Source organism: Mesitornis unicolor, unplaced genomic scaffold (genome assembly GCF_000695765.1).
Source record: "Mesitornis unicolor isolate BGI_N332 unplaced genomic scaffold, ASM69576v1 scaffold26732, whole genome shotgun sequence".
NCBI classification, from domain to species: Eukaryota; Metazoa; Chordata; class Aves; order Mesitornithiformes; family Mesitornithidae; genus Mesitornis; species Mesitornis unicolor.
This window is the reverse complement of record NW_010170306.1, coordinates 18,895-31,458: the sequence shown is the minus strand read 5'-3', so window position 1 is coordinate 31,458 and position 12,564 is coordinate 18,895. Positions and strand designations below refer to the sequence as shown.

The following is a 12,564-nucleotide window of genomic DNA, read 5'->3' as shown; positions in this document are numbered from 1 at the left end:
AACCCCTCACAGAAAACCCAATACACTTGCTGAGGACACAGGGACAACCTTCCAGGCGCTTCTGGTTTAGCCATAACCTTAGTCATTGTCAACAACCCTTTTCCCACACCCCACCCTGCAAAGCACTAATTCAGACCAACTAAACTGCATCTTCCTTCCTCCCTTATAACTCTGTGCACTAGGAATGCTAGCAGTTCAGGAATCACAGGATAACTGAAACTGGAAGGAACCTCAGGAAATCTTTAGTCTGACTTGCTCCACTGCTTGGCTGTCCTTGGGGTGAAAAAGCTTTCCCTTTTATCTTACCCAAATCTCTCTTGTTTCAGTTCATGCTTCTTGTCTGTGATCCTTCTGCTATGAATTGCCCCGAAGAGCCTGCTCCCATCTTGTTGAAAATATTCCCATCTCTGTTGCAAGGCTGCTATTAGGTTCCCCTGAAGATATTTCATCTCCAGTCTGGTCAAGTGCAGCTCCCACAGCCTCTCCTCACACGCCAAGTTCCACAACTTCTGACAACCTTGGAGGGCTTCACTGAACTCACCCCAGTTTACAGATGTCTGTCTTGTACTGGGGTCCCAAAACTGGATGCAGTACCTAATGAGGGCCGAGTTGAGGGTGTAATCACTTCAGACTACTGGCTCCAATCCTGTCCATACAGCCTGGGGATGCTGGTGCCAGTCCTTGCTGCCAGGGCACCCTGCAGGCTCATGCCCTGCTCACTGTGCATCAGGGCTCATCCTTTTCTGCAAAGCTGTGTCCCAGGCAGCCAGGGCCCAGCTTGCTGTGTTTCTGCATCGTTCTGCCTTCCCAAGTGCAGGACTTGGCGCTTGCCCGCTGCTGAACTTTGTAACGTTGCTGTCAGCACATTCCTCTAGCCTGACCAAGTTCTCCTGAATGGCAATCCTACAATCTGCTTTAAGAAAATTCAGAGTAAAGACATCTGTCAGCAATTTTAGCACAGATGCAGAGATTTCAGTACTGTGACCAAAACTGAACTGCCTGCCGAGCTTCAGATGCAGAATCCTGCCAGTATTTCACAGTTTAAGAATGTAGTTTCCTTTGGCAGCCCAAGGACCCTGCCACTGAAACTGGTCTCCAACCTAGACAGCATACTGGCTGACATCCACCTCATTCTCATGTCTCTTTATCTCACTCCTATAGTGGCTTTACTTGGATGACATTTACCTTTGTCTCATGTTTACTGTTGTCATCTATTTGCTGAGTGTCCTCATTGGTGATAATAAAAATGATAGAGGAAGAGCTGAAGGTCACTTTCTTCTTTGGCCTGTCTCCTGCTTTCTGAGACATAACTATTGGTCTTAGTGGTTTGTCATTCCCTGTTGCAGGTGTCTCTTTCACGGTCCTCTGGAATCTCATCAAGCGAAAGCACAGGAGTTGCATAAGGCATTGTCGAAACTGCAAGACAGAATAAAAAGAATGAAGTTACAACTTCCTAAGTGTTCACTATCATCCAGTAAGATCCAGTGAAGACAGCAGTACAGTAAATGACTCAAAATAACAGAATTCAGCATATGCTCACTTTGTTCCAAATTAGTTTCAGTGCTGTAACAAACATGGTGGCTTCTTAGCAGGTACTTTGTTCTCTATGCCAGAGCCGAACAAGATCGCCTAGCCAGCAGAGGGCACTGAAATGCAATTTAATAATTTACCAGCACCAAGATCTGCGATTGATAATCTGCAAAGAACAAGAGAACTGAGATCCAAAGTGTGCTATAAGCATTGTTCCTATATTCAAAAATCACACATTTTATCTTGCAGGGGAAGAAAATTCTCAGAAACACTTCACAGGAGGATGTAGGAGGAAGGAACAAGGGGAGGAAGGGGATACTTGAAAGGAAAATAACATCACTTTAACTCCAGGGTCTGGAACTTTAACAAAAGCATTGAATGTCACAGATGTAAAATGAAGTTTCAATGGTTGGTATCACAGAACTAAAATACTGCCACTGATTAGGGAAGGAACAGAAGTCTTTCAGCTAACTAGAAAACACTTATGATACACAAAGTCTCTTCTACCTTGTAACTAAGTGCTGCTAGGTATTCAGTGAAAGCTTGTATCAGTATATAGCATGATAATTATAAATGCTCCAGTTATGGTCTCCCCTTCACAAAGCAAAGCATTCAGGTATGGGGGTCAAAGGATGCACTCATTTGGTAGTTCCATGTCTGCACACATCTAAAGTTCAAATATGATCCTTTGGGGAAATTTTCTGGTTTAAAAAAAGCAAAAATAAGTGGGCAGCTTCCTCTTCTTTTAGTAACCCATAATAAGACATGCCTGGAACATATGAAGAGGATTTTAAAACAAACAAATACACAAAACCCAAACAAGAAAAACAAACCAATCCACCACAACAAAAAAAAACCACTGGAAACTCAAAAGCCCCACAACAACAAAGGCGGCAAGGCGGGAAACAACCTACCTTTGCTCTGAAAAGAGAGTAGGACATACTTCTCAACAGTCTTCCATTTATCTGTGTTAAGGATTATTCTGTATTATCCTGCATGGCCAGTGACCATTTTCCAGCTCTTACGCAGGAAGATCTGACATGCCAGTTTGGAACAAGGTTTTGTTACAGGAAATGAACCCTACTTTGACATGGGGAGGCAATAGGTCCTGTTGGGAAAGGGACCTGGAAAGTTACAAGATGACAGAGAAAGATAATCTGGTGCAAAAGAATGGTCCTGTGGGGCCCTTGAAGATTTTAGAGATAATGTGGTACCTCTGAGTAGCATGGAAGTGAGAAGGCACAACCACATTAGAACAGGTCAGATAAAGGAAGGGTATTATAGAGAACTGGTTTTAGGATTCCTTCTGAGGGCAAAAGACCTTGAAGATAAGCAAAACTATTATCATTTTGATCTTAATCTGGAATTAGAGGCAAGTGAGAACTACTTCACAATACGTCTCCAATAAGCATGTTCAGCAGATTTGTTCTTATCTTGGCTATGACTTTACTGGCATTGTGCATGGTACCCGCTTGATTTGCTTCTGGGTATCAGAACCTAAAAAAATCTTTTTCAGATAAAGTACTCAGCCTGACATCCAGGTGCAGAGTCAGTGCCACTGTATTTAAAAAAAAAAAAAAAATCACTCTGCTGAAAAAGACTTTCTTTGAGCATGATTGTTGTTAGCTCCCCAGATCCAGGCCAGCTCTGATATCGTGCAGCTGTGTAAACTGGGGGCACCCTGCTGTGAACTCCGCATCTTACACTTCCAGTTGGTACTCTGGGATATAGTGAAGCTATTTTAATGTCTAATAAATTCACCAACATCGCTTAACTGCATTCAGCAGTTATCTTCACAGTACTGAAGAGTTACAGAAAAATGTATAGTTTTCTAGTTTCCACATATTTGACATGCCACTGGTAACTCCAAATACTTTCATGCTCTCTTTGCTCTGTAAGGCACTGAAATGAGCTAGCTACCACCAGTAGATCAGCAGGCTATTATTCAAAATGAAGACGACAAAAGCAGACAAAAATAAAAGCTTGTTTCTCATAGGTAAGTATGTCTTCTTAACAGTGTATAATTCATCTAAAAAAAAATTCCCTGTCACCCACATGAGAGTCTAGTTTTGAATACAATGAAGATCAGAGAAGTGTTACTGGTGTATATTTCAAATACTATGCCACGTTGTTCAATCCTTGTGTTGCCATAATGGAAAAGTCAGAGGCAAGTTTCTTCTTCCTAAAACACAGACATCGGATATTCTGAACTTTCTCTGATGGAGTTCTGTTGTGGTAAGGGAGTGATTTAGATGAGGTTTTCTAGTTGTATTCCATTTCATGGGTAAACTATCAAAACTAGACACTTAAAAGCTGACACTCCTTCACTTCCCTTTCATGTGAGTGCTCAGTGTGAATTCAGACATTTAAAATCCAGTTTCTGATAAGGCAGTACTTTAAGCACCATCAGGGATTTTAACTCTACTAGATCTTTACTACTTATCCTAGCTGTTCAATTTTTTTAAAAGAAACCTAAGCTTTACCAATTAAAGTAAATCAGATCTTAACTCCACAACTGTGGTATTGGCTAATAAGAAAATCTTTTATGTACCTACCTTTCTACTCATGAAGATGTAGATGACTGGATTATAAGCAGTGCTTGACTTGGCAAAGAAGGATGGAATGATAGCTACTGTTGGAGTTACAAGCTTGCTGTAGCCATTTGTTACCAGGAGGGAGACCACTGCATAGGGGATCCAACAAATTAGGAATGTGGAGATCATCAAGAAACACATTTTTGCCACCTTCTTTTCATATTTTAGAAGATTGATCACTTGAACAGTCTGGAAGTCTTCCACACAGCGAAGCTGGAGAAGAAAAAGATAAAATGGTAAACTACAATAGCTCTATGTTTTACTCACAACTGAATAGCTCTACATTTATTTATAAATAACTAATTCGCTAATTTAGTTTTAGGCACAGACACTGTACACCTTATCTTGTGAACCACAAATCTTCTGGAAGTTTACATCATGCTTCCCAGACTTTTACTGTGTATATGAAGAGTAAAAATATAATCGGAGGAAAGAGAATAGCAAATTTACTGGAAAACAACAAATCCAGTGATGTAACCAAACATGCTGCACTTATAATAAGTATTTTAGAAAACTAACTTGCCTTCATCCACTGGCATAAGCAGGTTTAGTTTATGCATAGTGGTCCTTTGACTAATTACATGATCCTGTAGATTTGTGTCATCAGCAATTTGTTGCAGAAGAAAATTTCATAAACAAATTTCTCTGTACTGCTCTGCCACTTAGTTTGTCACCCTAAAATTATGAAATCTCTATTAACAAAGAATAGTAGGAAGCAGGTTCCCAGTGTTGTCCGAGTGAGTCACAAAATAAGGAAAAGATGGAACATGCATAGGAGCACTCTCCGTAAGTTACCAGTTGTGCCGATACCACTGACCACAAACTTGAATGGGTCCAGACTGACTACTCATAGAATATGAAACATTAACACTTTCTGACACTAAAGATCTAAATTAAAATGGGTTGCCCTAACATGGTAAACTGTTTTAACAGGGCTTAATCTCTACTTGGAAGAGTTTCACAGCATTATCTTCTCAAGAGTGGCAAGCAAGAGAGAGTTCTTTCATCAGGAGAACAGCAGTTTTATTCTTCCCCCTTTTCAAATGAGAATCTGATATGAATTAGTTAGCATGAGCAGTTCACTAACCTGCCTCCCAGTGAAACTGCACAACAAGTAGACCTTGGTAGCTCCTCCAACCCCACATCCTTTTTAGTGGCACCTGACATGGATGAACATTAAACACTCAAAATTTTGAATAGGAAGTGAGAGTGCAAATTTAGGCTCTGATCCAAGCTTAATACACAGCATCAACATTTTTCACTGAAAATATTACATTAAGAGAAGTCTTATTTGAATTAACTTACCATTCTTACTGCATATAGAATATGGCCATAGCAATAGGCCATGATCCCAACAGGTGCTACTAGACAGCCAAGGAAAAAAAGGAGCACAAAGGAGGTATCACTGGGGTCTTTTGACTTCCAGTCCACTGAGCAACCTAATCCATGAATTTCCAGTGTGTATCTGTTCCAGCCCAAAAGAGGTGCTCCAGTCCAGGCTAATGAGTAGAGCCAGATGTACGCAATAGCCCGCCATGACCAGGAGAAGTCAATCACTTTTCCGTGGACTACTCGAATGTAGCGTTCATAGGTGAGAACAGTGAGAGTCATAATGGAAACAATTCCTGTAAGAAAAATAAAGACAATCAATTAAATCATTCACTATCATTGCAAATTGGACCGAAACCCTCTTGATAAATATTTCCTTTGCTAGCAGGTTAACTCAAAATTAGCTAGCTCGTATTACAAATCTAGCACCAATAGGCTTTTTTGGTTTAGGGCTTTTTTGTGTTTGTGGGTTTTTTCCCCCCTTTGGGTTGTTATCTTTGCTTTGTCTTTTTAAGAAAAAGCCGCCATACAAAAATGAGATAATCAGCAATAACCAAATCTGTTAGAAACCTAGGGAATTCAGAGTTGAGACTGAAGTCAATGAAAGCCTTCAACAACTAAAAGCATAGTTATGCACCTTTAATATGAACAAAATGACTAGGAGAATTTCAACTTCTTTCAAGATTTCCTGGAAGTCTGCATTCTAAAGAACAACCAGGAAATCAAAGTGTTGCACTGCTGAAAGAGTTCCACCTGGATGGAACTTGTTATTTTGAGTGTTCTGGCCTATCATAAAAATATCACAATCTTTGATTCAGTTATTTGTGCAGTCTCTTCCTTTTCTGTCTACCTCAACTCCACTACACACATTAATAAGCGTTACGACAGAAATCAGATTATTTTCAGCTCTTGGCATCCCCCTATCCAGATACTTTTATAATTTAATGAAGTCAAGGCAATTCTGTCTTCATTAGGATACAGGGATTTCTGTTTCAATGGTCTGTGAAATTTGATGGTCAAAACCCACATTGCCCATCAGGCATGTGTCAGTCTCCTGAAATCTGTTATGATCATATACGCTCACATAGTTAGCCTCTTAAACAACAAAAGAGTGTATTTCACAGCACTCTGTGAGGTTATACAAATCTGTGTCTACATTTGTGTATATTTTATCTAATATGAAGAATAAGTATTTTGTCACACATATGCACAGCATTTCAATTCTTCAAGTACATTCATATTTGTCATAACATGCATTTATATACCTATGAGAAGGTTAAACATGCAGATTTCACTGCCAAAGAGAGAATAACCATTATATCCAGCAGAAACTTTCTAAGGGTATCACTGATATGTGACCTCACTTTTTTAAAAAGATAAGCATTTAAGGAAGACAAATTAACAACAGCACACTCAAACACCAGCAACATGGATTTTAGGACGGCAGCTGAGAATAACAAAATCTAGAGCAACACATAGCCCCTGTGTCAAGGCATGCAACAGCAAAACCAGCATATTATTAACCAAGTATCTCACAGTAGGATATGCTTTAATATCTCTAAGAAAGTTCCTTTATCCTGTAAGCATTAGAGGATCCTTTTTCACAGGTAATGAGTTTAGAAAGCTGTCTTGATTAACAGGAAAGATTTCCCACTCTAAAGTGAAACATGCACAAGACATATGACATAACATTTGTACTAGCCTATGCTTATATTAGGTCAGGTAAACGCTTTACATAATCAAATGCAGTCCATTTCCTGAACGCAAGGTAAGGCAAGAAGCTCCTCTCTCAGTTCTCTGTGCCCAAAGTTTAGGAATTACAAAATTTTTACCTGATGGTTATTAAAATCACCCACAGACATGTTTATGGAGGAAAACTCGCATCAGTCAACTGTGGGCTCACTTTGCTTACATAGTGCACTAAGGCTCTGATGTGATCAGTGGAAAGAAAGAGCAGCTCCTCAGGATGGTGAGCCAGAATTCCTAAATTAACCTCTTGCTCTTCCTTTTCCCCGCAATGGTATTCAGTAACTAATGTCCCTGTGTACTCTTTATATTTCCCCATCAATTTTTATAAACGAGTACTGAATCCTTGCCATGACAAAGTAATAAAAGTACACACGCTTGGCTGAAAGTACAGGTGTTCAGAAGCAATAATTTACTGAGTCCTTGAGATTCTCAAGGAAGTCACTGGAAGTTCAATAGCTCTAAAAAATTGGTACTTACACAACTTTGAACAGTTTTAGATCAAGCCCCTTTCAGTCTGAAACTAGTGCTCTTTAAAGTGATACCTGAGTGTTCTACCTGAATGGTAAAAGGGTGAGCCCATTGGGCAGCACATACTGAAATGCAAATCCTTGCTCTCTTGGTATTCAAGCAGCTTCTGGTAGCATACGGGCATGAGGCAAGAAATGCAGGGCACAGCACACTGCAGTCAATTCCTTTCTGATGCAGGATCTCTACTGCAACAAGGTCATAGCTGTAAAAGTAGAGGTTGAAGTAGTTAACCATAAAAATAGAAATTGGAAAAAAAATGCCTTTGCAGGATAAGACAAAATGTAGGGAATTTTGTCCAAAAAAAGCCCCTCATGCTGTGGAGTCATGTCTGCCTGTTTGTGGTAGACAACATGCAGAAATACCTGTACGGACAGGAATACTAAGATCTGCCCTAAGCAGATGCTTTTTAAAATGTGCATTAGAAAGATTAAAGTCCATAACTAGGGGGAAAAAACCACATTAATTCTGGTGGAGAGTGCTATAAATAATGCTGTTTAAAAGTCATTGGGGTTTTGACATTCTTGTTACTTCTACAGCGGGCTACACGACAAGGATTCTTAAGAAAAAATTTACTGTATTCAACAGGCAGAAGCTAAGTAAGCGTGTTTATAAATGCGCAGATAAGCATCCTTTAACCCTTAGATGAAGGATTACCAGTTAACTACTGTTACTGAATGAGTGGAACTGAACTACAGACAGCATCTCAAATATTGATGAGTCAAACAGAAATAGCCAGAGGAAAAACCTCTGAGTACTGTCATTAGTATTTCAGAAACTATTTAACTCACAGGAATCTCTAAGACTGCGCTGCTTTTTTTCCTCTTCCCTCCTTCAGTGTTACAAAAAACAAAAAAAACCCCAAAAACCTAAAACAAATTTAAAAAACCCCAACAAACCATAAGAAAGAAAAAGGGAATATGAAATACCCCTAGATCCCTTTCCACAGGGCTGCTCCTCAGCCGGCTAGAACCCAGCCTGTGCTGCAGCACTGGATTATGTTTTCCTAGGTGCAAGACCTTCCACTTGTCCTTGTTGAACCTCATAAAGTTAGCCCACTCTTCCAGCCTGTCCAGGTCTTCCTGCAAGGTTGCTGTCCCTTCCAAAGTGTCCACCGCCCCACTCGGCATGGTATAATCTGCAAACTTCATCAGGCCACACTTTATGTCATCACCCAGATCACTTATGCAGCATCTTCCCATTCTGCATCAATATGCAACCAAAGCACATTTGATATTTCCAACAAAAACTCTGAGAAAGAAGCAGCACAGATTAGCTCACATGACTAAAGCAGCCTCATTAAAGTATGAACTGACTTTCAGATCTGTGAAACGTTTGCAGCAATGATTGGAAATGTTTTGTGTTGAGTTTCCCAACCATTGGGAATTTCAGCTGTTCTGTGTGCATGCTTTGTGGCAACAAATTCCATTCTGAAGCTGCAAAGTCATAGAAGCAGAAAATGCCCAAGGATCTCGTACAACTCTAAAAGAGCGAGCTACAATACGCCTGCCACTTCTACACATAACCATGCGAACCAACACCGCTCACAGCAGCAGAAAGGTCTTGAAAATGTCTGTTGAAACCACGTGCCACAGTCAGCATGCAACATACATTTTGACAGTTTGTAGCTTTTTTCCACATGCTAACAGCACTGTCAAGTTGCAAACAAATTTCTACACAAAAAAACCAATATTGAATTATTTCTCTCTTATTTGGGTAATTATCTGTACCTTTGCTGCACTGATGCCAAGGATGGTAAATTTCTTCTCAAATGAGGAAATTTTAATTAAATGAGAAGTGGGGAAGGAAGAATTTATATGTTTTGGTAGGTTCAATTAATTCAATTGGAGATTAGCTCTGATGCCAAGGGACAGTTTCCAGCAGCATTTATGATATATTCAACATCCTAGAGAATACTGCTGGAACTTTACAGCCCTTGATTATGATTAACAAATGAAAGAGTTACATTTCCTTTCGAGATTATATTGTTACTTTTCTCCCCCCATGGTAATCTAGGATTCTACTAGATCTGCTCTATTAATGCCAATAAAAAGATAGCCACTAAATATGACATACATCTAAAGGTGCAGCATAATTGTTAAATCTACATAGAGAGTAATAATTCTCATGAAGTAAACCAGAACTTTTCACCCACAAAGGGATTTAAGGGATTATTTATTAAAGGGCTTGCTTTAATAATTTCTTGCCTCTAGCAGACTTATTTGCAGAGGTCTAGAAGCAATTCTTTAATCAGACTTCCTATCTTTAAAGAAAAGTGGTTTCAGATACACAAGTAAAGCTCAAAACAAATATATACAAATTCACCTTTGCCTGATAGTTTTGTTGGACATAGTGCATATTTGCTTGTTGTCCCGATTTTTTTCCCAGCAAATGTTAATGAAGTGATAGAGAAGGCTCGGTGAAGTTTATTATGGTTCACTGCAAAGAGTTCACAAGTGAATCCTGAAGTCTTCATTCAAGCAAAATTAATATTAAACATTAATGTAGCCTCTGTACATAAGGACTTAATCCATTATTCACTTTGGATTTTAACCTAAAGCTTTCAGAATTATTTCATTCTAAAAGCTGTTCCTTTTCTGTATTAGACTCCAACATCCTTCAATTGTCTTTCCACTGTTAGTGACTTCTTTTAAAACATTGTTTTATCATAACGTTTTTCTTGCATCCTAACAGGTCACTCTTTATGGCCAGTTCACAGTTCTGTACCTTTGCTCAATATTAACACTAAATGCTTATGTCAGGAAGGCCAGAGGGAATGGTTAGACAATCACAGTTAAGGGGCTTAAAAGCAGGATTGTGTACAAAGCAATCAAAAGCCTTGGTCATTTGTGGTTGAGATAAGCCTGTTAAATTCATCTCACACATCTGAAACACGATGCATTTCATGGCTCTGAGGGGATATCTATGCTGGGCATTAAAGGTATTCTGCTTTTTCTGTGGTCATTAAGTCTTCTTGGCATAACCCGTATTTAAAAACAATTAGAGCTAACACATACCTGTAGCCACGTTCATTTTCAAACATTATTCAAGCCTCCATAAAGATCATAATTTGGCTTGGATGACAGATTAATATTTAAATTAGAGGGGAAAAATGGTCTTACTTTCTGTACTTGCTCTTTTGTCTACTCATTGAACTTCTAGGCTAATTTGAGATTCTCTTTCATATATGACACTCTAGTATGGATCATCTCTCCGCAATGCCAGGTCCTGGTTATTTTACATGTTAAGCAGATGGACTAACCTTCAGGTATGTAACATCTCTGGCCTGATGCAACAATTCCCCCATAGTGCTGAGTAATATTTTCTATCCCTTTACATGGCAGCTGAACAAAGTAAATTCAGGTATCAGATATTCCTGAACATTAAGATGTGCGTTTACTCTTCACTTCTGTATGACAAGCTACACACAAGTACTTCTCTAATATATAATTTAAAAAATTCTTCTCACTGAAATAGACTATGGAAGAGGAAAATGGTGTGACCAAGCACAGAAAGATGTAATTTTGCAAACCAATGATACTAGCTTGACTACTCTGCAGGTAAGGCCCATGAATTTGCCTACATTTCTTTGGGAACAAATTTGTTAAATAAAGGGATGCAGGAAAGCATCAACACTGAATACATTTATAGTTACAAATTATGTAGCACACCTTGAAATAAACAGAAATAAAAAATGACCTGGAATCAAGGAATTCACTTGCCAATTTTTACCTCATTGCCTCTATTTGTTCAATCTTTGGAAGATGGTAAGAGATTACTATAGTCTGTTTTTTTACCATTACCTCTATTATGCATCTTATTTTTTGACTCTACATGGAAAATGCCTTCATCAAAAACAGCAAGTATAACATATAAGGGATAAAGACAGAAACAGAACTGTACTTCAAGTCTCCTCTGTAAGCTTAATTTTCAGCTGCCTTGCAGAATCTGTTTAGCAGACACTTGAGTTTGTCAAGTATTGGACGGGCCGAGGGATAACCAGAGCCCACCAAAGGCAGGGCATAGTGCCATGGAAAACAAAGATCACACTGGAAAGCTACAGAGCTTGCTAAAGACTTTAATTTGCCTTAACAGAGCAAATTTTCACTGTATACACATTGCATGGGTGCACTATGATCCTACCTCTAATTTATACAACTCTGCTAGAAACTGGGATCTGACATGAGCTCTACGTTTGGTTACCAATTAGCCAAACACTTTCACCACTGGAAACACAATCCTGTTCTTTTGCAGCATCCTTTATCAGTAAAAACAAAGCCATATTCCTTTTAATACACTGCATGTACATAGGCGGACTGCAATCTATTCTTCTGCAGACTCCTGTTATGGGTATGCATGAATTTCAGGAAAGAAAACAGCAAGGAGCTTACAGGTTTTGAAAACTGAAATAGCATAAGTACTCCTTCCACAATGCTAGAAATCCCATTTCACAGGAATCGGTGGTTTCAAAAAAACCCAGCCGTTCCGCTGTTATGACTGAAGGGTATCACTTTCATGGAAAGTACCGACTTTGTTACCAAAACTCTGTCAGGTGGCGCTGCCCTCCCGAGCAGGCAGAGGGGCTCCCCCACGCCCCGCCAACGAGGGGTGAAACGAGACGAAGGGTTTGATCGAGGGAAGAAACTCCCGGGGCGAAGCCGTGAGTGGTGCGGCGGTCGCCTGAGGGAGGGCGGAAAGGCAGCGGTTGGGGCGGGGGTGCGCGGCCGTTGGGGACGGGGAGTGGGACCCACGGGGAAAGCAGGCACGGAGGGCGGCGGCAGCCCAGAGGGACAGAAGTCGACCGCAGCCCCGTCACCCACCAAAGAGGGTGTTGCTG

The 12,564-nt window shown here is 39.9% G+C and overlaps 1 protein-coding gene across 1 annotated transcript in view; it reads right to left on the bottom strand.

Moving 5' to 3' along the window:
* Nucleotides 1-1,155: 1,155 nt before the first annotated feature.
* Nucleotides 1,156-12,564, bottom strand: part of OPN3 (opsin 3) — a gene marked incomplete at its 5' end in the record, with an annotated part of 11,727 nt that continues 318 nt past the window's right edge. Inside the window, 4 exons of the mRNA XM_010179645.1 lie at nucleotides 1,156-1,416; nucleotides 4,086-4,337; nucleotides 5,430-5,749; nucleotides 6,752-6,777. Of these exons, the coding sequence (XP_010177947.1) occupies nucleotides 1,156-1,416; nucleotides 4,086-4,337; nucleotides 5,430-5,749; nucleotides 6,752-6,777 (859 nt within the window). The remainder of the gene's footprint in view (nucleotides 1,417-4,085; nucleotides 4,338-5,429; nucleotides 5,750-6,751; nucleotides 6,778-12,564) is intronic.